Genomic DNA, 24679 nt, shown 5'->3' with positions numbered 1-24679 from the left:
ATTGCCGCCCACCATGTTAACACAGAGTTCTGCCCCCTTTTTTTGTCCCCCACCCCACTCCACTACACCCCACCAATCCACACCCTCCTGAGGTTTCTGGCTGGGCAGGGCTGGGCAGGGGTCAGGTAGGGGCCTGATAATGTGCCGTTTGCATAGTTCTACACTGAATGTTGATGCCACTGCTCAGGGACCACGCTTTGAGAACCATTGCTCTAGGAATCCTTCCTGGAGCAGTAACAGGAGAGGTGATGGTTCCCTCCAATTATGCCTTTCTCAGGTCTGTGATGGGCCTCCTGATAGGGCCAGTACCTTTGCCTCAAACACCTGCCTTCATTGTAATCATAAACCCCCATCTATGTGGTTGCCTTCCCTTTACAGGGTTCTTAAGATTATTTACCCAAAGCCTGTCTCTGATGGAACCCAGAGCTCACCCCATCTATTTAGTGACCAGGGAGTGGGAGTAGTTTACCCTTTTAAATGTTTTCCAAAATAACATCTATAGTTGCCTTTCTGATTAAAAACAAACACAGTGAAAGCAACCTTGCTATTATTGAAAATTTAGAAAAGGACCACAAATACAAAAAGGAGAAAGGGAAGAAAATTCAAATTAGCCACCATTCCATTGTTAGTATTTTGATATATTTGAATTTAGTATCTTTCCATATAGCTTCTTATTGCTTTCAATATATTTGTTGACATTGGAATAAAAACATAAATAGCACCTAGTATTCTGAAGACAAGGGATATTCTAAGTCTGCCTTAAACGTGGAAATTACTATTGTTTGAATTATGAGAGTCAAAAGAGGAACTGAGGTTTGCCATGGCAGCTTCCTGGGTGGTTCAGACAGGTCTTACAACCAGCCTAGGACATGGGCACAATGGTAGGAAGCATCAACATCTGTGCAGGGGTACAGGGGCACAGTAGGAAAGGCCTGAGTCAGCGGTATGGCGGCAGGTCAGGGAGAGCTGTGATTGGCTGACCTTGAACTCTCCTAGGCACTAGTGAGCCACTGCATACTCCAGAGCAGGAACTGACTTAACAAAGAGGTTTCTCAAGGCCATCCGTGAATGATTGGAGGGGGAAAGTGGGAAACCAGGGGGAGGAAACAGAGGTATGGTACATATGGGCCATACCCCGTGGCCCTGGCAGTGTTGGTGGCATAGATGGGTCTACTTCTGGGCCGCCAGGATGGAGAGGGACTGGTTGATCTTCACCATGGCGATTATGATGAGGCCGCAAGTCAGCAGGAAGGTGGGCCAGAAGAGGGATGAGAGGAGGGCCTGAGGCTCGTAGAGGCGCTTGTACAGGACCCTGGTGTCATTCTCCCGCATGGTCGAGAAGCAGTAGAAAACCTGGTGCTCCTGGAATTTGGCTCTGACCTTCTCCACGTCGGCCCGGGCCGCCTGGTAGTTGTCCAGGCTGCCTGGGATGTAGGAGCACTGTGGGAAGAAGCAAGAGCACCAGGGGTTGGAAACTCCTATTTCTTAGGGCTTTGTTAGGAGTCAAAAATGCCAGCTTTGGGGGCAGGCTTCTGGGTAGGAGGCAGGACTCTGTCTAAAGCTTGGCAGGTGGGGCACCTCACAGGCCCTTTGTGAGCATGGTGAGCCCTGGGGCTTCTCAGGTACAGCCTCCTTGCCTGGAGCAGGGCCCCATCTGGAGTCCTGGTGCTCCTATTGGCTATGGAACCATAAGCAAATGACTTACTACCCTTTCTCAACCTTAAAATGGGTTGATAGCAATATCTTTCAAAAGCTGTTATTAAAGAAGGACTTCACATTTAATTTAAGGAGACCAATGAGTGATCCTGGTCAAGTGGGCTCTGTGTTTGGATTCAGAGTAGAGGTCCTGTGCAAGTGACTCACAGGCTCATGCCAAGTAATGCCAAGTGAACTGGGAGCAGGGAGATGATCAGGGCCAGGTACCTCGGTGCCATGGAAAATCATCAGGGAATCGAGGAGCCTGGGGAATGGAGAGAGCAGATGCATGCAGGCTGGGGGTCAGCCATTCACCTGGACCATAGATAACATTGGATCCATACCTATTGTAGCCAGGCCTCCAACATTTCCAGAGAAGCCAGAAAACAAAATTTTAATGTGAACACTTGCAATTTTAACATATGGGTGAAAATGTGAGTTGAAAACCCTTTGAGGTCTAATCTCTATGAACAAAAACCAAAGATTTGGCAAGCTGATGTTTGACATGAGGATCCAAAGGAAAGAGAGCCTGCACTTAATGAGAAAGCATTTGTGCAGGCGGCCCTGGTGCACATTTAAGTCTGACACTGATCATTGTTATTACAAACCTGCTGGCCTGGACAGATGAGGTCCAGCTGGCAAGTTCCAAAGAGAAGGCACAAGTAGAGATCCTGTTTTGCCTCTGGTTTGGGAGATGCTGTGCAAGAGTGATCCCCACCCTCCTTCCTGGAGGGCTGGCCATAGCACAGGTTTCTTTTTTTTTTTTTTTTTTTTTTTAAGGTATAACTACAAAGTTGGGTGTCATTTTATTTATTTATTTGTTTATTTGTTTGTTTGTTTATACATGCACTGGGTACAGTCAGAAGCGCAGAAGGGTGAGAGAATTCACCAGAGCCAGAGCAGGGAGCAGAGCAGGCAGAAGGACCGAAGTACACTGCTGAGGGGAGCAGCAGGCGGCAGGAGAGGTCTGCGCACCATGTGGGACCCTCCTCCGGTGGCCGGGGAGCAGCCGGAGATCTAACAGGCACGGCAGAGGCTGCGGGCAGCTTCGCAACCCAGCGCTCAACCGCTGCGCCACCGGGGAAGCCCTACAGGTTTCTTTTTTTTTCTTAAAGATTTATTTTTATTTATTTATGCATACAAGAACTGGGGTGTAGGCCAGAGGTGCGGGGATGAGAGTATTCACCAGAGAGCAGAACTACTGAAATACACTGCTGAGGAGAGCAACAGGTGAGATAGGAGAGGTCTGCTGCACCATGTGGGTTAGCTCCCTGGCCAGGATCGAACTCATGCTGCAGTGACTTGCAATAGCTTGATAGTGCTAAGACCAACAGGGAGGCCCCTGTAGTACAGCTTTCTAATCTGAGGGTAGGACCCAGCAATCAAGAGGTTCCTTCATGCAGGAAAGTTTGAAGACCAGTGCTCTAATAACATCATGTCCAAAATTAAAACATGTAAAAGTGTTGAGCCATCTTCTCCTGGTTACTCCCTGAATTTCAATGAAGCCCCACAGCTGACCTAACAGCATTTACTGGAACAGAGGAGGAAAGTATTTGTAGTTCTGACAAGCTGGGAGGGGGGAAGCTGCCTCCAGAAGTAGGTCTCCAACCAGCCAACAAGTGGCATAGTCTGGGGGAGAAGCTGGCCCTTGAGGAATCTGGCATTCAAACTGGGCACCACAGGGTCTCAGGGGGATTCAGAATGCTGAGCTGTGAGGACCTAAGCCAAGTCTCCCCAAAGCCTCAATGCTGACTCTGGGTTACCTAGCTCATTGAGCAAAACTGTGGCAATAAGACCAGACAGGTCCAGGTTCAACCACCAGTTCAGAGTTGTGTGACATTGACAAGTGCCACAGCCTTGTTGAGTCTTGTAAAATGTGTGTATGAGGTGCCTGCCCAGTGGAATTGTGGGGATTAGATGAGTCGGTGCATGTAAAGCACTTAGAATAGAGCGCAGCTCATGGTAAGTGCTTGATAAACGAATGATGCTAGTGATGATGATGATGACGATGATAAGTTCTAACTATGAAATTACAACCAATAGCAGCTTCTTTCCTTCTTAAAGAAGGGTCTATGGGCCAACTTTGATATGAGAGCTTAGCCAACTTGGGGTTAGTCTGGATACTTTATGCCAGGTGAGACGCTGCACAGGATTTAACTCTGCAGGACCAAACCCCAGAAGCCCAGGGCCTGCCTGTATCCTCTCCCACCTGGCCTGGCTTCATCTAACCTTACTGAGTTTCTTGAAGGATCTGAAATGACCCATCTGCTCTCCTTAGCCCCCCAGTGTGACTATCCTCAGAATGGACTATAGAAAGGGGCTTAGGATGCCCACTGAAAGCAGTCTAGCAGCCCCCTTTCTCTGAAAGGTGTGGGGAGAGACAACCTGGCCAGGCTTTTTGCAGGTGATTCCAGAGGTACCCCCTTCTGGCCTGGAACACTGGCTCTTACACCTCAGAGCTGAAAAAAGTGGAAGGGCAGCTGACCCACTCACCCACCTGCTTGGCAGAAACATAGGGGGCACTTCCAGTGACCCACAAGGGAGGCATTAGCACTGCTCCTGGTGTTGCCTGGGAGCCGTGGGAAGGAAGATAGACTAGCCAGCAGCTGCTGCCACCCTCCCTCCAGGGCCACACAGGCATGTCTCATGTGTGACTGACAGCTCATTCAAGGGAAGCTCTGGCCTCTCCCTCCTCTGAGATGCCAGCCTGCTCCTAACACTGTCCCCACCCCAACCCCCCCCACACACACTTCCAGCACCAGTGATCACTACTACATGTCTTCAAGAATTTGCTCTTGCTCCTTGGGAAAAATCAAAATGTCTAGGTCCCAAGTATGCACTGATTCAGGTGGGTTTGAAGGCTCCATCACATGGAGCTGAGTCACACTAGTGATAACATAATAGGCACAACCACGTTGCACTACCCATACCCACTTCTTCATGATCTCACTGACTCCCCCATCCCACCCCAGTTACCCTGCCCCTTCCCATCCTATTGGCTTTCAAACTATGACAGTTTGTGATGCATCCATCCTTAATGCAAGCCTAACTTCTGTATAGAGTGCTTGCTTTTCTACCCAATAACTGAACCCCCACTCCTCTGCACCACTCTGCTCATGCCCCTAGGGCTCCAGACCCTTTAAAGAGTCCCATTTGCTCACAGCAGTATTCTAAATCTTAGCATCACCTAGAAAGCTCTCGTGATGCAAATTCATATTCCCACCTAGGCCCATCCTGTGTTTCTGTTTGTGCCCATAAATTCTGTTTCCATTGGCCTGGTGTGGGACTCTGGTTTTAAAGCCCTGGATGGATCTAATGCACAGCCAGAGTTAAGGAAACCCCACTTGCTTGATCTTGTTTTAATTCCATAGTTTAATAGTAATTGGCAGAGATTCCCGGCTCACAGCTCATATACTACTGGAATATCATTAATATTTCCCCTCTTTATGGTTTTCTTGAATTTAAATAACCCTGGGAATCAGTAAGACATTCTCCTAGAAAGTGGTGATGTCTATTAGGGCCACATATGTCTCTGTTGCCTGTTAAAAACAGCACTATGAGTATTATTTGGAGTAAACTTGTTCCAGATAAAGCTCTGGCCTTCTGGTGCAAATGCAAAAGGAACTGTGTCATTCATGAGCCTAGGATGATGCGACACCAGTCCTTGTGGACTCAGAGTCTCTGTAAAAACCATTTAATCAGTTTTTACAGCCATACCTCCTGACTGCTTTGGCATTAGCTCCTAAAATATGCCTGACCATGTGGGCACTTCACTCATTCATTCTGTAGTCATTGAGCACTTCCTGTGTTAGTGTTCCAGGACTCAAAAGGGGAGAACTCAGATGTGAGATAATACCTAGTTGGGAAGGATCTGTGTCAAAAAGAGAACAGAAAATTATGGGGATGAAAGGACGAAGTACCATTTTCCAGCTGCCAGTGAGAACTGGGTCTCAGAGTGAGTAAATGACTGAATGAATATGAACCAACTTGTATTTCCTTTAGGAAGGGCTGCAGTGGTGGATTGGGGAGAGGGCGTTTAGAAGGCAGTGATGGGAAAGTCTCCCAAGCATTTGGCCCCAGAGGTCATGCGAGCCCTAGGTCTCTGATTTCTTTAGGGGTGTGGGGGTACAGTCACAGGGTTCCTCTCCATGTGGGCAATAGTGGGCCTGGATGCAGTTTATAGGATGAAGTAATAGCACTAACATCCACCTGATATTGAGCTTAGGATATTAGATATTGTCTCTGACTGCATAGAACACTTCATTGAAGATGAAAACTTAGGCTTGGATGGGCTAAGTGGCCTGTCTCAGCCAGTCACTTAGTGGCAGAACTGCGATTTGTAGCCAGGTCTATCTGATTACAACACAGAAGAGGTAGGCCCAGCTTGACCTTATGTAAGCTATAGAGCCTGGTCACTGGCTTCTTCTTTCTTAGCCTCTACTCTGCAGAGTGGGCATGGGTGCCAGTCAGGACAAGTCCACACAGCTGTCAGTAAGGGGATGTGGCCCCAGACCCCCCAGTAGTACCTGCTGGTTCTGGTCCCAAGTGTCCTCCGTGTGGTACAGTACAGCCCACTGGCCCATGGCTGACACGTTGACCCATAGGCATGGATATTGGGGCACCCTCTTGCCCTCCAGCTTCTCCTGGTCCCTGATGTTGGTCTCAATCAATTGGCACGTGACTTTCTGGGTCCATATGCTGGGAAAACCACATATACACATACAACTGAGAACCTGGGTGACATGGAAGACCCTATTTGAACCCCTTTAGAAACATCCAGGGTTGGCATCCTCATCTTGTTATAAGCATCCAGCTCGAAAGGAACATGACTCCAGAGTCCTGGGGCAAGGGGAAGAATCCCAGAACCAATATCAGTGCAGGTTGGCTACCAAAAAATCCTGGGTTTTTTTTTTTTAAAAGATCCCCATGTTCAAGTCATGCCTCCAGACCAAGGGGATCAGAATTTCTCAGTGGTTGGGGTCCAGACCCCAGCAAGAGCTTAAAGCTCCCTACTGTGATTCTGAGGGGCAGCCAGGTCCGAGACCTCTCCAACCTCATATCATCTTCATCTTGCAGAGAGAAAGAGAAGCTCTGAAAGGCCAAGTGACTTTCCCAAGACCACACAGGATGAGAAGACAGATCTGGGGAGGGGTTCAGAATTTGTGCTCTTTTCCCTAAAAAGACTAGACTAGGAGGTAGGGAAGATTGTGGGGATGTTGCTTCACCATCATCTGGAGAGCTGTGTTGGAGGCACATGGTGCCTCCCTGAGTGGTGGCTCACGCCAGTAAGATTCCAGCCTGGAATTGCTCCAGTACTGTAAAAAGTGAGGAAGAAGCAGGCCCAGGAGAGGCTAACAGCCTCATCAACACATAAGAGAAACAATTGTGACTCATCTCATCTCCCATTTATCAGACAGGAGACACTGCCAGACAGAGGGACCTGTCTGCTGCTGAGAGATCCAGCTGCAGGGGTCTGAGATTTATCCTAGGAACAGGCTGAGAGAACTGTGTGTTTATTCCACGTAGAGCACGGATCAGTCAGGAACTTCGCAGCTCTCCTTCAAAGGCTCATTGACATGTCAGGGAGCAAGGGCATGGAACATTCCCTGAGATTCCAGTACAGCATTCTATGTAGCAGATTTTGGCTCCATAGCAACACTTCCTACTTGTCAGTAAAGCCTACTAGTAGGTAGTATAGGTCAGGAGCTCCCGTCACATGAATATTCAGCAGGAGGCTGGATGTCCCCCTGACTGGCAGGTTTCAGAGGGGCTCCCGAGCTGTGCAGATAAGCTACGAAATTCTGTGATCCCTCCTGGCATCAAGCTCACACTGGAGTATCTGCTCTGATCCTTTGCTGTTTCTTATGAGGAGGATCTTCTGGTTCTTTATCCCAAATCCCAGAGTCCCAGACAAGAGGATCCAGTTCAACTTAGTCACCTTTGCACTTGACCCTGAAAAGTGGATTATCCAGACCTTCCTACTTAGTGGGAGGGTTTGGGGAGGCATAGGAAGAGGCTGGTTCTTTACCAAACCAACACACTTAGGAGAGAAGCTGGAGGAGGGGGCAGAACAGGAGGGTGCAGTACCTTTTCTGGTAGAGGGGCAGCATGGTGGTACCCAGGATGTAGTAGGAGATGACAGCACACAGCACCATGACCACACCCAGGCACAATGCGCGAGTCTCTCCCCGCTTCTGGGCCATCACCAGCTTCTTCCCCATGTCCACTGGGAACAGCAGTCATTTCTAGGACCACAGAGACAAACAGATGGGAGATCAGCACAGGTGACAGTTAAACAGAAGGGAGCAGGAAGGTGAGCAGGACGGGTACTCAAATAGCATTATCACCCTTATCTTTATACATGAAGCGTTACAACTTCACAGAATTCTTTTGACCTCATAGAAGCCTCCCACCAACTCCTAGAGGCAAATATAGTCATCCCTATCCTATAGACAAAAGAACCTGTGGCTCAGAGAGGTTAAGTGACTGTTCAAAGTCACACAGCATGTGATAGGCTTAGTAATGGGCCCAAGATATCCATGTTTTCAGCTCTGGGCCCTGTAAATGTTACTTAATGTCACAAAAACTTTAAGGATCTTGAGATGTGGCGAAGTTCCTGGATTATCCTATACGTAGACCCTGAATGTTATCACAAGCTTTCTTATAAGAAAGAGGCAAAGGGAGACGAGATGTAAAAGAGGAGAAGGGGGTGTGAGCCAGAGGCAGAGATGGAGGTCACAGGGCCAGCAGGAAATGGCATCCTCTAGGAGCAGAGAAGGCAAGAGACCATATGTGCTCCCCTCTACTCCCAGGGAGCACAGCCCTGCTGCCACCTTCGCTCCACCCTGCCAAACCTGGCTGATTTGGGACTTCTGGCCTCCAGAACTGTGTGCACGTAGACCACTGCTGTTTCAGGCCACTGATGTGTGACAGCAGCAGCATCGGGAAACTAATACTACGAGATGCACAAATACAGTGAACACATAGGTGGAGCATCCACTCACTGTCCTAGGACACTTGTCTCAGAAAAACTTGAAGCATTTCATAGGTCAGCTGAAACAGATCCTGAGCAGGGCTGATGGGGCCAGGGGTGGCTTGCTGAGGACCTCAGAAGGCAGCCATAGGCCCTGTAGGCCATCGCTCCTTTAAATGAGGAAGAAGGTATTATGGTGGCCTCAGCAACCGCCTTCACATTTCTGGGCTCTAGTCACCCTGGGCCCAGGAGGAAGTAGCTGGCAGCTTTTCTCCTTTCCCCCTTCTGCCCTCGCCCCTGTGCACAGTGAGTCCTGCCCTCCGCTGCTCCCCCCTGTCTCCTCCTTCTTCCTTTCCCTCCTCCCCCTCCCTCTATGAGCCCATGGAAAACCCTGCAGGGGTGTGACTCTTGCCACCTGTGTGCCCCCTGGAGTCCCAGAGCCTGTCTGGCTTCTGTGCCTTGTGGATGTTTCTCATCTGTTCTGCAAGTTGCCCCATAGCATTCCAGCCAATTCTTTGATGTTGTTTTCGGTTGGTTTGTTTAAGGTAACCTTATCTGCCATTTCTACCAAAGACATCAAGGTCCTAGGGTTTTCTCCATAATCCTGTTTTAAGGTAAATTTTAGCCAGTTATTAGAACAGACTTTATTTTCCTTGTCAGGGCCCTAAAGTAACCAGCATGACACCTAGAGATGGGAAAAATGCCCCATGGACTGCCTCCCCAAGGCTGCCCAGGGGTCTTGTCACCTGCCTTGCCCCAGAGATATAGTCCACAAATCTTTGGGGCCAACAGGGATCTGCCTTGAGGACCTAGACTGAGTAACCACAGCAAAGCAGTCTTTCCTGGTAGAATTGAAGAGTATGTTGAGGGGTGCCCTAGGCAAGTCCCTGCCTTCCAAGCTAAACTGTCTCCACATTACACCCTCTCAGCCCTAGGCACTATTGAGGCTAGGGAGGTAGGGCCTGGTGTAGGGCCTAGAGTAGGTCTAGGAGCTTAGGAGGAAACAATGGCAAGGTTGCAGCTTATTTAGATCCCACGTGTTTGTAGTGTGGTGGCGCGATTGTCCATACCCAGTGAGTGGATTTGGAGTGTTGTGATAAATCCTCCAAGACCATGCTAGGGGTTCTATTTTGATAAATGACTTGGGGAAGAAGTTGGCTTTCAACATCCAAATCAGAGCCTTCCGAGGAGGACGGGTGGGAACTGGTGCTATCTCCCAGGTCTGAACAGGAAAAATGGATTGTTACTAAAGCAGGAGGGATTCCAGTTAGACTCCAGGAAGAATTTCCAAGTTTTAGGAGTTGCTAAATATCTTGGCTTTACCCCAGAAATAAACCCACCTTATATGAACATTTAAACTACAATAAAGAAGAAGGGATTCCTTAATGGCATAGGGGTTATGTCTCAGCATTATCACGCTGTCAGCACAGTGGTCTGAGTTCAATCCCTGGCGAGGGAGCTAACCCACATATGGCAAAGGAGACTCTCCTGTTTCACCCACTGCTCCTTTTAGCAGTGTATTTTCAGTAGGTCCGCCTGTTCTGCTCCCCACTCTGTCTCTGGTGAATCCTCTCACTGCCCCCCACCTCTGGCCTACAGTCCAGTTCTTCTACACAAAAATAAGTAAATAAAATCTTTTTAAAAAACCACAATAAAGGAGAAAAGAATATACACTGGAGCAAGGAAAGCCTCTTTAATAGGAGGTTCTGGGAAAACTGGACAGCTGCATGCAGAGAATGAAACTAGACCCCTGCCTCACACCATACACAAAAATCAACTTAAAATGGGTAAAAGAGGGCCTCCCCGTTGGTTGATGCAGCGGATTGAGCGCAGTGCTGTGAAGCTGTCCACAGCATCTGCTGTGCCGGTTCGGGCTGGCCAGGGAGATTTACAGACCTCTCCTGTCTCGCCCGCTGCTCCCCTCAGCAGTGTGTTTTGGTCCTTCTTCCTGTTCTTCTCCCTGCTCTTTGGTGAATTCTCTCACCCTCCCGCACCTCTGGCTTGTACCCCAGTGCTTGTATAAATAAATAAATCTTTAAAAAAAAATTATCCCTGTGCCTGACCCACTGCAAGTCCTACAAGGAGCACATACAACTCCACAGAAAGAAAACAAATAACCCAATCAAAAAGGGGACAGAAGAATTAAACATACACTTCTCTAAATAAGACATACAGATGGCCAAGAAGTACATGAAAAAAAAAACATGTTCATTATCTCTTCTCATCAGGGAAATGCAATCAAAATCACAATGAGACACCACCTCATGAGAATAGCCCATATTAACAAGACCAGAAACAATAAGTGCTGGTGAGGATATGCAGAAAAAGGAATCTTCTTACTGATGATAGGAATGTAGACTGGCCCAGCCCCTATGGAAAGCAGTGTGGATCTTTCTCAAAAGATTAAAAAGGCACCTGCCATATGACCCAGCAATTCTACTCCTAGGTATCTACCCAAATATTACAAAAACATAATTTTTTTTAAGATTTATTTATTTATGCATACAAGAGCTGGGGGACAGGCCAGAGATGGGGGAGGGGGCAGTGAGAGGACTCAGCAGAGACAGAGCGGGAACAGAGCAGGCAGATTGACTGAAATACACTGATGAGGGGAGCAGTAGGTGAGACAGGAGAGGTCTGCCTCTCCATGTGGGCTGCTCCCTGGCTATCCAGGGATCAAACTCGTGCTGCAGAGGCTGCGGATTGCTTCATAGTGCGGTGCTTAACCCCTTGCACCACCAGGGAGGCCCACAAAAACATAATTTGAAGGGAAACTTGCTCTTCTACGTTCATTGCAGCACTATTTACAGTTGCCAAGCTCTGGAAGCAACTTAAGTGCCTCAAAACAGATGCGAGGATCAAATAGATGTGGTATATATACACGGTGGAATGATACTCAATCATCAAAAAAGATAAACTCATGCTATTTGCGGCAACATGGATAGAATTGGAAGGGATTATGCTAAGTGAATAATCTAGAAGGAGAAAGAAAAATACCAAATGGTGTTACTTATATGTGTAATATAGAAAAACCAGGGCCTCCCTGGTGGTATAGGGGTTAAGTCTCAGCGCTATCACCGCTGTGGCCTGAGTTTGTTCTCTGGCCAGGGAGCTGACCCACATGGCACAGCAGACCTCTCCTTCTCGCCTGCTGCTCCACTCAGCAGTGTATTTCAGTCAGTCTGCCTGTTCTGCTCCCCGCTCTGGCTCTGGTGAATATTCTCACCACCCCCGCACCTCTGTCCTGCACCCCAGTTCTTCTACACAAAAATAAATAAATAAAATCTTTTTAAAAATAATATAGATAAACCAAAAAAAAAAAAAAAAAAAAAAACAAGGTCAGATAAAACCAAACTAAAAATGCCAACCCTTGAAACTGTTACGGAGCAGCCCCGATATAAAATGGGTTGCCTGGCTGTGGGTCCTCACCCGCGCGCTTAAAAAGGGACTTATTAATACTCCACTTATTAATACACACAAAAGGTTAATAAAAGGTCTATTTACAAGGGAAAAGGATATAAGGAAAATGTACAACTCAGGGAGAAAATAGAGAAATAAAGTCTTTAATGCGTCCTACCCGATCCGCCGACCTGGAAACCCAAAGTCACTCTCAGAGCTGGCTGGACGCTGCGAGCTGGCAGAGAGCCAAAAAAGGGGAATCCCCCCAAAGTCCACGTGTCTGGTTTTTATACCAAACCTGGCTGCTTAACCCCAACCTCAGGTTCCAGCCACCTTCCCTTTGGTGGTGATGGGATTTGTTGTTCCCAGTGTCTTTTGGCTTTGGTCTGGGGTGGGGGTGGAGTCCACAAAGCCTGTATGGAATTAGCTTTAGGACATCCTTTTCCCCCTAACAAAATCAGACTACAGAACTGAGGCTACCAGAGCGGGATGGGGAGAGGCAGGAACAAAACAGGAAAGGAGCACAAGAGACTCTGGTGGTAGACGGTGGATGCTTGGGTGGTTGGGGGCGCTGTGGAAACAACACCTGAAGGGGAGCATCCTGTCCTTCTGAAATACAAATGATGTAAAACAGTATTACTGCAATAAAAAAAAATTAAAAAAGAAAACAATTGTTGGCTTTGCCACCTAGCACCCAAGTGACTGTGAGACGAGACTAATAGTGCTTGTCCAGAGAGTCCTGATAAAGATCAAATGATACATCAAATTTTTGTATTTATCCCAGTGTCTGGCCAATGCAAGCCCTCGATAAATATTAGCCATTGTTATTAACAAAGGAAGCCCTGAAGGTTTGGAGCAGACATCTCCTGTATTCTTGCTGAGCCAATTTTTATCTCACCCTCTCCTGGAGGATAAGTGCCAGGGCAGTCATGCTGCCCAGGCTGCTGCCCTCTGATTGCTCTGGCAACTGCAACCTGAAGGCAAGAGCAGGACTACTAGAGGGACTGACCACAGAGCCCCAGCTGCCCCCCACCTGGCCACCAGGCCAAGATCCAGCAGTATTAATCCCCAGTGACGGGGATGTCAGTCCCCCTCGAGCTCAGAATCTTGATGGACAGCCCCTTGAGGAAGCGAGTGCCCGCTGCTGCCTCCCCCCCTGAAATCTCTCCTCTGTCCTCAGTCTTTAGAGAAACCACTCCCCAGGTATTCTGGACACACAATACTCACAGTCTCCCCCGTGCCTTGGAGTCTCGGACAGGCGGACACTTTCTTTCTGCCCGGTCCCCAGCCCCCACTCCGAGAGAGGTGCCTCAGCTGCAAGCAGGAAGTCCGGGCTCCCAGCCCGTCTCCTGGGAAGCGGCCTTTGGTCTCCATCTGGGACGAACCTCCATGCCCAAACATGGTCACGTCTGAGCACACAGCCCTGGGACGCCAAGTTGGGAGAGCAGGTACCCAGCCTGGAGGAGGGAGGGCAGCCGCCCCCCAGGCCTTTGCACCTGCATTCCCACAATCTCCTGGGAAACAGCCTTCAAACAACCAACAAAACTGAGAAGCTGGGAAAGACCAGGAAACAAGGACCTGATCTATTTGGAGATGTTTCTTTTTCACTCAGTCTCTCCAGGCTGGCAGAGAAGCCAGGAATGGGAAATGATTCCTCTTTTGTTGACCTGGGGGAGGGAGTCAAGTTGATGCTGGAGCAGTGGGGCTTGTCAGGCGCTGGAGGGCTGACCTATACCCATGCTCACTGGAATGGACAAACTTTCCCGCCTCTGGCTCTTGCAGTTTCATGCTGTGTGACCCTGGGCAGATCATCACACCTCTCTGAGCCCCAGTTCTCTCATCTGTGCTCTTGGAATTTAAAAACTTACTTTGTTCAGAGTGGTGCTGAGGGTGAGAGATGTTGAGGATTTGGGGTAGGGGAAATGAACTCACCTTTTAAAGACCAAACAAGCAGAAGCTGGGAGCAGTGGGAGCCTCACAGCTGCTCCCAGCCACCAGGTCCAAGTGCCTCCTGGAGATGGTCAAAGTGTGGTTTGGGCTTGTAGAGATTTGTTCCTATCAAGAAGACAAGCGAGCATCGGCATTTGCAAACAAAGACATATTTCTAGCTTTCCCTCTGTTTTCTTATCTGTAAAGGAGTTATTTTAAGGATTAAAACTCAGCCACAGATACAGATCATATATTGAGTTGCTCCGAAGTATCAGGCCTGATGCTGGTGATCTGTTGTCTCTGTTCCTCACTTTACCCAATGGTCAGAGGAAGAAACTGAAAGTGGGGCTGGACCACCATTACTGTGCTTTCTAGGCAGGAGCCAGATTCCAAGACGGCCCCTCCAGATAGCAAGGCTGAGCTGTCTCTACTGAGCCCAGAGCTGCTTGAAGATCTGAGAGCTCATTCCATCATACAGTCACTTGCTACCTGAGGTTGGGAGGTCACCCTACGTGCCCCATGCCACAGGTCAGTGGGCACAGTCCCATGGTGCCTCCTTAATAAGTGCCACCTCCTCCTTCAATCCTGCCTCCAGCTTTGTGAGCAGCCAGCCCAACAGGCCATGAAATGAGAGTGCTGCTGTGGCCTCCTCGAGACACGCTCCAGTAGTTAGTCCCCTTCCTAATTGAATCATATTAGCGGGAGAGTAAATTGTCTGTGTAATGCACAGCATAGTAAAAGGGGTTCTCTTAAAGGCTGGCCTTAGACCTCGCAGGCAGATCACAATGAGGACACAAACTTAGAATGAATCCCTTGAGGAGTGATTTTGCAGCATGGTCCTTGATCCATGCAGGAGTGAAAGGGTCCTCCTGGGTCCCATGCACTAATGCAAAAATGCCAGTCCTTCCTCCTCTCCAGGGGGAGAGATCCAAAGTGCAAAGACAGCCATTTTAAGTATGAAAAAGGGGCTCCTTGCCCATAACAGACTGCATGAGTAATTAAGGGTGACCCACCAGGAATTTGTAAGCCAACTTTGGCATTCTTCCCAAGGTGCTTTTCCTCTTGCAAGATGGGGACAGGTAGGGAAAGGGAGTGCAAGCTCTTCTGCAGCTCCAAAAGTGAGTCTACACCTGCAAAATGCTTTTGACAAGGGCCTCTCTCTTTCGAGGGTATGTGGATGGAACCCCGGTGCCTTTCTGATTGTAGGGATAGGTGTGACACATGATCATAGTGGAGGGTGGGGGAATAATGATGCTACAACAATAAAGATTGGTACTTTGCATTAGCATGGGCTGTTTGCAATCACAAAATACCTTCCCTGACTTCATCCTTCCAATAATCCCCTTAAGATCATAAGCACTGCAGGCTCACAGGAATCCATTCAAATAGAGGTTTTACTCCCCATTTCATAGCAGGGATAACTGACAATTAGAGAGGTTACATTAATTGCCCAAGGTAAGTTACTTTGCTTCTCTGGGCCTCAGTTTGTCCATCTTTAAAATGGAGATAATAATACCTAGACCCTCGGTGGTTTTGTGAAATAAGAGATCTTTCAGCTAATTGACACATAGTGTGGCAGATGCCATTTTCTTTTTTTTTTTTTTTTAAGATTTATTTACTTTTGCGTACAAGAGCTGGGGTGCAGGTCAGAGATGTGGTGGGTGAGTGGATTCACCAGAGACAGAGTGGGGAGCAGAACAGGCAGACTGACTGAAATACATTGCTGAAGGGAGCAGCGGGCGAGGCGGGAGAGGTCTGCTGCACCATGTGGATCACCTCTCGGGCCAAGGATCACACTCATGCTGCAGTGACTGCGGATAGCTTCATAGTGCTGAGTCTTAACCCCTTGCACCACCAGGGAGGCCCCAGATGGCATTTTCTGAAGATGGCCACATCCCTGTGAATCCTCTCCTATATGTTCTTTTTTCAATGCAACACAATTGCCATCCATCAAGAGGGTGTTTCTACGTGCTCCTCCTTTCACCTGGGCAGACCTTTGTAACTACCTCACCCAAAGAATGTAGCGCAATTGACACCTTATAACATAAATAGTGGGACAGCTTTCACTGGGCACTAACTCTCTTGAGGGCACTGCCCTTGAAGCCTCTAATCAAATTGTGAAGGAGCCAAGTGGTCACATGCAGGTGTTCCAGCTCAGTCCTTAGCCACTAACCAGCATTGCCCATCAGACATGTGAACAGAGAAGCCCCAGCCTTCAATCTCAGATGAGGCCTCACATGCCAAGGAACAGAGACCAGCCCCACTTCCCCTCCCCAGGCTCTCTCTGAATTCTCCATCCATAAAATTCATGAGCAGTGGTGGTTTTATGCTACTACAATTGGGGGAAAATTGGGAGGAGTTTGCCATGCAGTCATAGTAACTGAAGCATGTACTATAAGTCCTTTAAAATGGGAAGTATTATTGTTGCCAATGATGGTGGTAGTATTGAGCCAGTGGGAATGAAAAGTCTGAGATTACTTTATGGAACATTGTGAGGGAGCTTTAGAAATATTTTATTTACTCTTATATGAGCTTGTTCACGGCTGCATAAGTGGAATACATGGGCATTGACATAGGAGGGCATTTTCATTTATTGAGCACCTACTAAGTACCAGAGCATGGGACATGCACATGCACACACACATAGCACATGCAGGTGTAGAATACATTGCCTAAGTTCAAGTATGTGTGTGCATACACACACACGATCTTGGCGCATATGTATGCACATGCATGTATAAAACATATGCATAGGTATACATGTGCATACTCATATGTGCATATTTACATATGTACCTGCGCACACATATTTCATTGCTTGATGCATGCGTGCACATGTGTATGTATTGCACACATGCATGTATATACACACCCATATTCATTCCTGTTAACACTCTTCACAAGAGGTCTTATTATTTCTGTGATTCATCCCAGGTCCCTCTGTTGACATATGATGTGATGGAGCCTGGATGTGACCCGAACTTGCCACCTGCCCCTATTGTTAATGAGTGCCAGCCTCAGTTTCCCTCAGCCAATAAAAGGAAACAGAGTTTGAGGAAAAGGAAAGTGGTATAATTTGTCGACAAATGAGGAGGGCCGCAGGCTCATGTCTGAAAGACAACTGTCCTGCTCTTTGGCAGAGTGCAGGGGTATTTATAGGAGGGGGAGATGGGCAAGGGTCTGAGAAGGGGAGGGAGGGGGACCAGCATGGAGACACGTGGGCACCAGCTTGTTTTTATTAAGGGAGGGCTGGGGTGGGCCCCAGCTCGTTTTTTTTTTTTTTTTTTTCTTCTTAAGGGAAGGGGGACGGGGTCAGCAGGAGGGCGCCAGCTTGCTTCAACAACCTCTTCCTTAAAATGCAGGAAGACTTGTTATCTAAAGACAAACCTGTCAAATAAGGGGGAAATTGCAAGAAATGGGGAAAAGACAAAGTAGTTAATGCCTATCTAAGAGACCAGTTGTTTATAATTGTATCACTATCCCTCCAAGACTCTCCTAGGGGCAGTTTTCAAGAGAACCAGTCTTTCTTTATGATGTCTGGTTCCACTGCCTTACAAACCCCTCAACTCTGTTTATAGTTCTTTCTGGATTGTGCATCCACTTATTTATTTAAACCCTGTGAATCAATATCTATTCTCTGCTGCCACTTGGGATAATAAGTCCCATAAATCAAATTGGCAACTGTGTCCTGAGCCCCTGCTGAGGCTGTGTCTCTAGATGTGGGTGTGAGCCGCCCTCACAACTGCTCAAGCTACCGGTTCTCAAACTTTTGAGGGCCTGCTGTGCAGAGGCTCAATGTGCTGTGTTGGAGCAGACATAGCACCTTCCCTGTGGGGAAGGGGTGATGGATGATTAAAGCTGTAAAATGGTACAACAGAAAAAGCAAATAGATAAGATACATTTTAAGGGAGCGAACGATAAAGGGCAGGAAAAAAATCATAGTGAAAGAGTTTTCAATAGAGTTCAGATGACAAAGTATAAAAACAGGACAATTAACTGTCAATATTCAGATTAAATGGCAATACAAGGAATACAAGTTTGCTCCTGGGGAGAACTCTCTTTCTCCTTCAACTCTTTTCCCCTTCACCGCATTTTTCTTACTTAGTGACAGGGCTTTCCAAGCTGCTGTATGTTAACATAATTGCAAGCAGCTTGAAATCCTGTTTGAAACAAGGAGGAACATAAATAAATAAAGAGCACTATTATCCACGTGGCTGGTAAGGGAGTTTTTTAAAGCCTTACCCATACTGCAAAAGCCCCCAAACTCACGTGGAAAAGTTGGAGCAGCAGAGACGTAAAGGAAGAAGATGAGGCACACTGACAACCCATGTGCAGGGAACTGGAGATTCGGGGTGGGGAGAGGGATGTATGTCCTTCCAGGCACTTGGAAATCGTGGCTGCAGGCTTCTCTTCCTCCACAGGGCCTCCCTTTCTCCTCCCACCTGCTGGTGAGCTCCCCACTTCCCAGGAACTCAGTCCTGGGCCAAGTCAGTGTTCAGCTTTAATCTGCCCAAGGCACTGCAAGCAACTCCTTCAAAGCATTTCCTCTCCCAGAATTTTACATTTATTCAAAAACCTTCTCCATTCGCAGGTCTCTTTGCCTGGATGTCAGCTCCTTTGTTGCCATTCACTGTCACGGTTCTAGCACCCAGAGAAATAAACAGAATTTGGGGGTTTGCTGTCAATTGGGTTGATTGTTGTGAGAATTAAAAAAAAAAATCTCTATCTCCATCTTTACAAATTTTTAAACCATTGTTAAGTACACAGTTCAGTAGTCTTACCTCTGTTCATATTGTTGTATGGCAGATCTCTAGAATTTTTTCATCTTGCAAAAGTGAAACTTTATACTTTAAACAACTCCCCACTTGTCCCTCCCCCAACCCTTGGCACCCATGTCTCTGTAAGTCCGATTTTCTGACACTGCATAAATAAGACTCACCTAGTATTTGTCCGTTTGTGTCTGGCTTATTTCACTTAGCATAACATCCTCACTTAACCTAGCTGTGGAGTGATGAGAACAGAGGTTCAGGAGCACCAGGGACCTGGGCAGTGGCCCCCTTGGAAGGCATATGCATCTGGACAGCTACCACAGACACCGTTGTTGGGGTTTTTGGAGTCTGTGGGTTTAGAGTTAGTGCGGGTCCTTGGGGTCACTCTGGGAAAGGTTTCACCAGAGCTCCCGTTTCAGCTGCTGCCCTGCAGAGGGAGAGAGTTGGTGAAAAGAGGCACCTGCATAGTCACAGGTGGGCAGACGGAGTGCAGCCCTGAGCCTGTGCAGACACTGAACTGATATAGTCTTCTGTTTGGGAGGGGTCACTCCTTGTGAGCCGGACAGTTGGTTGCTAATTTTGGATAACTACTGTAGAATTTGAAAGAGACTGGAGATTCTACAATGGGCTCAATCTCCATACCTTTACCTTTGGATGCACCCTCGGATACCTACTTGGATGTTATGCTTTGTAATCTAGGCATCTGCACCTAAGGATACTAGTCTGTGCCTAAGGATACTAGTTTTCGCAACTGTGTCATCTGTGCCTAAGGATCTTGGTTTCCATAGCTGTGTCAATGGCTACTCCCACCTCCTTGTGAGCCAGGTTTCTGGTCTTGTGTGCACCTCCTTTTCAGTTTTGTTTTGTTTTGTTTTTTCTATTCTTGTCCTCCATCACCATGACTGGCCCTCCTGCCAGACTCAGGCGTGTGGTGTGCTGAGTTGGCTAATCCCAGCTTTGTGAGAGCCTTGCCAGCCAGTTGCTAACCAGTAGGGGCTGGAAGTGAGCCATGATGCAAGTATTTATACCATGGAAATCTACAAATTCTGAACACCAGGGCTTTGGCGTTTTGAAGAGTTGGCTTACCAGCATACTCAAATTGGGAAATTCAAGGAGGTTTTAGGAACTAGTCACAATGATGTGGCCTGGAGTAAGGAAGCACAAGGAATAGTATAGTACCCTGGGGGCTAGCAATGGGAGGTTGAGGACTGTGCAGTATGCTGTAGCTGTCCAGTATCAGACAGAAAGGATTTCCTTAAGAAGAAACCCAAGCCCAAAATCCTCAGGGGGAGCTGGGGAATGAGGAACCAACTTCTTGTCCTGAAACCCTTCTGCTCTCCTGAATCTCATGGTGGGAGCCTGGGCTCCTGTGGTCAACCTCCTGCACAGAGAACATCAGGAGAGCGATGTATATAGTCCTCTCCCTTAGGTGGCCTCAGGGCAGGAGAACTCACTAGGGGGGTCACGGCAGGGAGTGATTGAGCATATGGAGTCCCCCTGCAGCCCCTCAGCAATATCTGTGGGATCTGAAAGGGGGACCAAATCATTTCTATATCAAAAAAAATGCTGCTCATTTCTAGCCCCTGACTGATAAGAGCTGAAAAATCTCCGGTGATGTAAACAATGCTGTATTAAAATTCTTTGCATATAATTTCTGCACATTTCTGAATAGATTCCTAGAATAAAGGTCAGACTTCTAAGCAAACATTCTAGAGCAAAATTTTGAAGTAAATACATTTTGAAGATTTTGATACTGTTGTACATTTTTCCCAGAATATCTGTATCAATTAATAAATGTGTGTATATAGTAGGTATATAATAGTGACTGATTCTACATGTCTTTACCAATATTCCCCACTATTAAATTTAGAAGTAGTTGCCTAGTGGCTAGTTGAAAAATCTTTTTTCTTAGCTCAAACCCACAAATTTGCTTTGCTTAAATTACCAACATTGAACAGTTTTTCCTGAACTTTCTGGAAATGAAATATTTAACTTTCTTTCCTGAATGATTCCAAGGAAGAAAACATATAAAAACAAACTGTCCCATGCTCAGCTTGTAGCAAGCTCTTGTTTATGATTCATTCTTCACTCAGTCACTGGGCACATGTTCACTGCATGCCTATGGCATATGATCAGTGTGAACAAATAGTCCCTGCTCCTGACTTCTTCCACTTTCCTTTCTCTATGGCCAGATCAGGGCTTCCATTTGCATCAGCTACTCTCAGTGCTGCCTGTGAGGACAAGGTCCAATGACTAAGTGCTTCCCCTTGCCATTCTATCTGCTGGCCTGCATTGCAGGGGCTTCCAGGCAATAAAGAGGGTATTCCCAGCCCTTTGCTGTCAAAAGCCCTTAGAGATCACCTAGGTCAGCTACTTGCTTTCAGCATGAATAAGGTTTTCTATTTACACATTAATATTGGCAAGTCATATTGAATCTGATCAGTGCAGAAAAAGAAGATGCAACCAAAGGCCAACATCCTGTGGAAACCACTGTCAAAATATTGGTGGATTGCGTTCTAAAGATAGATACAACTGCTTTCTAAATGTAAATTTAGGAATATATTGGATAGTTTTGAATATGTTTTTATTTTGAATAGAAACACTTTCTTATTTAAGTAATATTATATTATAATATGTTATTTCTTGGGTGTCATATACCCAAGTTTATCATACTGATTTGCTGTAGCATGTATATTTTCCTGTTGGAGACGTTTAGGCTGTTTTCAAGGTTTTGTTATTACTCTCCATTCTCCAGTGATTATCTTTGAACATAACTCTTTGCTCACTTTTCTGACTCTTTTCTTCCATTAGATTGCTAACAATCTTTTAAAAGTTTCAGTCCCCTTTCTTTTCCCAAAAGCAAAGGACCATCTGGTAAGATAAGAACTTCCCTTTTATTGGTGAGTTATCTGAGCTCTGAGAAGCGATGTGACTTACCCAAAGCCACACAGCTTTGATGGAGCAGAGATTGGAAGTAAGGTTTATCTCTACAGCCTCTGATGAGTTTCAGAATGTGGCCTCCTGAGACACCCAGGAGGTATTCTTGCCTTACTCCTCTACTGTAGGTACTTCTCTTCTGATAAGGATAATTCTCAGCTATCCAAACATTAATGCATGTCATATACTCTATTAATTACTGAGAATATAGTACGTCATTTGCTCCTGGCAAATGAAGTAAGTACTATAATTTTCCTCATTTCATAGATGGGGACCCTAAGGGGAGACAGATTTATTTGTCCAAGATCACAACACTGGTACCTTAGAGAGCTGAAGCTCCTTCCTACCTGTTTTTGTCTAAGCGTTGTTCCAATAGAACTTTCTGTGCTGATGCTTTTGTTTATAAATTTGAGCTGTCCACTATGGTGACCACTAGTGACAGATGACTATTTTATTTTTTAAAGATTTATTTTATTTTTTTATACAAGCACTGGGTACAGTCAGAAGCACGGGAGGGTGAGAGAAATCACCAGAGCCAGAGGGGAGAGCAGAGCAGGCAGAAGGACCGAAGTACACTGCTGAGGGGAGCAGCGGGTGGCAGGAGAGGTCTGTGCACCATGTGGGACCCTCGCCTGGCGGGCGGGGATCAAACCGGCGTTGCAGATGCTGTGGGCAGCTTCGCAGCCTAGCATTCAACCACTGCACCACCAGGGAGGCCCTAGTGGCAGATGACTTTTGAGCACTTGTAAAATGACTAGTAAGAATGGAGAACAAAATTTTTATTTTTATTTAAATTAATTTAAATAACTATACATGGCTGGATGATTACCTTATTGGACTGACATCTCCAGGGGCCAAGCTTCTTGCCACTCTACTGCCAAGGCATTGCCTTTCTGTTTACTACAAGCAAGGCCTGGGCGGCCTCTCCTAACACCCTCTGGACCTCAGCCTAAGGAGGGACTCAGAATGGACTTCCTGAAGCTCCTTGCCACCTGTTAATGGCACTCTGAGCCAGGACCCCAGAAAGAAGATAGCCCTTGTGATTTGGCCTGGATCTTGGGCTACCTGAAGATTCTGGTTGGGGGCAGGGGCACAGGCCCCAGGGAGGCTTTTTAATTCTTTTTGTTACCTATTAATGAAAATGTATATCTGCCATCCATAAATAATAAGATTGTTCCTGCAGAGCTCAATGTCTGCATTTATACTTGGTGCAAATATTATAGGACAGGGAGAGGGGCACCCCAGACCCTGCAAACCTGCCCGTTCTAAATCGGTTCTGCCATCCACCATATCAACACAAAACATATGAGACTTTAATGGGAAGGAACTGTAATACAATTAGGAAACAATACAGGAAAGGCAAAGAATATAGTTTCTAAATCAAGTACCCAAAGTTACCTGTCCCCTCATGGGTAAAAGTCCACCCAAGCAGGATTGGCCCAGAGCAAGATCCCAAAGCCTGCCACAAGTCTAAAGCATCTTCCAGTGGGGACCCACAGGAAAGGGTCAGAAATAACCAGACAAGTCTGGAAGGAAAAGAGCAAAATCAAAATCAAGACAAAAACTGCCATTGTCACCTCTCCACGGATCTCTCACCCACATCTGTTTCAACCAGTCCACGACCAAAAGGCAAGTGTAGCTTCTTCACTCGTCTCTCGGCTCCATGAGCCCCCTCTAGGTCTCCTCCTGGCTCTCCATCCTGCTTCCTTCCTTCCTCAGTCTCCTCTTTAGCTTCTTCTCTCCCTGCTCAGTCCACCCTCCTTTTGGGTGGGACAGGAAACCTGGAACCTCCCCGTTTCCTGGGGACCACCCTGTTACACAAGGAGCTCACCATTATGAGCTTCACTAGAACCTTCTCTGGGAGTGAATAAGATAGATTTGAGCTTCGACTGCTTTTGGGGAGCATGTCTACTGGTAGACACTATCTTTATGGTGGGAACTAGAGAGGCATTAAGGTCTGATTTTTTTTTTAACTCACCATTTAAATGAGTGCTTTCTTTGTGCTCCTGCACATGCCTCACTATATCAGTTTTCTGGGGCTGCTGTAACAAACTCCCACAAAAGAAATTTATTCTTTGCATTTGGAGGTCAGAAGTCCAAAATCAAGGGGTCAGTAGGGCTATGTACCTTATTGAGTCTCCAAAGGAGGATCTTTCCTTGCCTCATTCAGCTTCTGGTGGTTCCAGGCATTCCTTGGCTTGTGGCTTCACTCCTCCACAATCTCTGCCTCTCTCTTCACATCATCTTCTCCTTTGGTCTGTCTTCTATTCTTATAAAGACACATCATTGGATTTGGGACTCACCACATGATTCAGATGATGTCAAGATCCTTAATGATGTGTGCAAAGACTTTTCAACTTCATTAAGCCACATTCACAGGTTCCAGGGATTTGGACATGATTTTATACTTGGGGAGGAGATGTTGTATTCATCTTACTTCATCTCCAAAAAACTCTGAGAAACATGAATTAACCAGGATTGATAAGCTGCTAGAAAAACCTCAAGATTTTAATGATTTTCTCCAATAACAGTGCATTTCTTACTCTTGGGAAGCACTGTATATAGACTTCGGTTGGATGGTTCTTCTCTAGTGGTTCTAGGGGAATCAGGCTCCTTGTGCTCCACTGTCTTGTGGCCCTGAAGTCACCAGGAGTTATACAGCTGCTAGTTATACAGCTGAGGGGAGGGTACAGAGAGAGCGTGTGGATGAGTGAACATCTGATACTTCACCACTTTGGCTTGGAAGTGACTGCAGGACTTAGCACCACATTCCATTTATGAGGACTGGTCACATGGTCCCACCCAGCTGCAAGGGAGCCTGGGAAATGTAGTCTAGGTGAGCATGCTTCTCAGCATGAATGTTATCTGATGGGTGGAGGGCATCAAACTTTGTTGGCCACCTGGTAATAACTTCCATAGCATCATTTGTGCACTTATTTCTCTCACTCATAAAATTGTTTTTTATTGAGTTATGTTT

At 46.8% G+C, this 24679-nt stretch overlaps 2 protein-coding genes across 3 annotated transcripts in view; one reads left to right on the top strand and one right to left on the bottom strand.

The window, feature by feature from the left end:
- The window catches only part of KCNIP1 (potassium voltage-gated channel interacting protein 1), a gene marked incomplete at both ends in the record, with an annotated part of 340104 nt that overhangs the window by 21538 nt on the left and 293887 nt on the right, over window positions 1–24679 (top strand). The gene's annotated exons all lie outside the window — the stretch shown is intronic.
- On the bottom strand, window positions 1022–7916 carry KCNMB1 (potassium calcium-activated channel subfamily M regulatory beta subunit 1; the record flags this gene model as incomplete). Its single annotated transcript, XM_084242059.1, has 3 exons — window positions 1022–1440; window positions 6222–6393; window positions 7783–7916. 3 exons carry the CDS (start codon window positions 7914–7916, stop codon window positions 1171–1173), a joined length of 576 nt encoding a protein of 191 aa, XP_084098185.1. The 3' UTR covers window positions 1022–1170.

The sequence above is a fragment of the Talpa europaea genome, assembly GCF_964194135.1.
Source record: "Talpa europaea genome assembly, chromosome: 9".
Taxonomy (NCBI): domain Eukaryota; kingdom Metazoa; phylum Chordata; class Mammalia; order Eulipotyphla; family Talpidae; genus Talpa; species Talpa europaea.
This window is presented reverse-complemented; position numbering and strand designations above follow the sequence as displayed.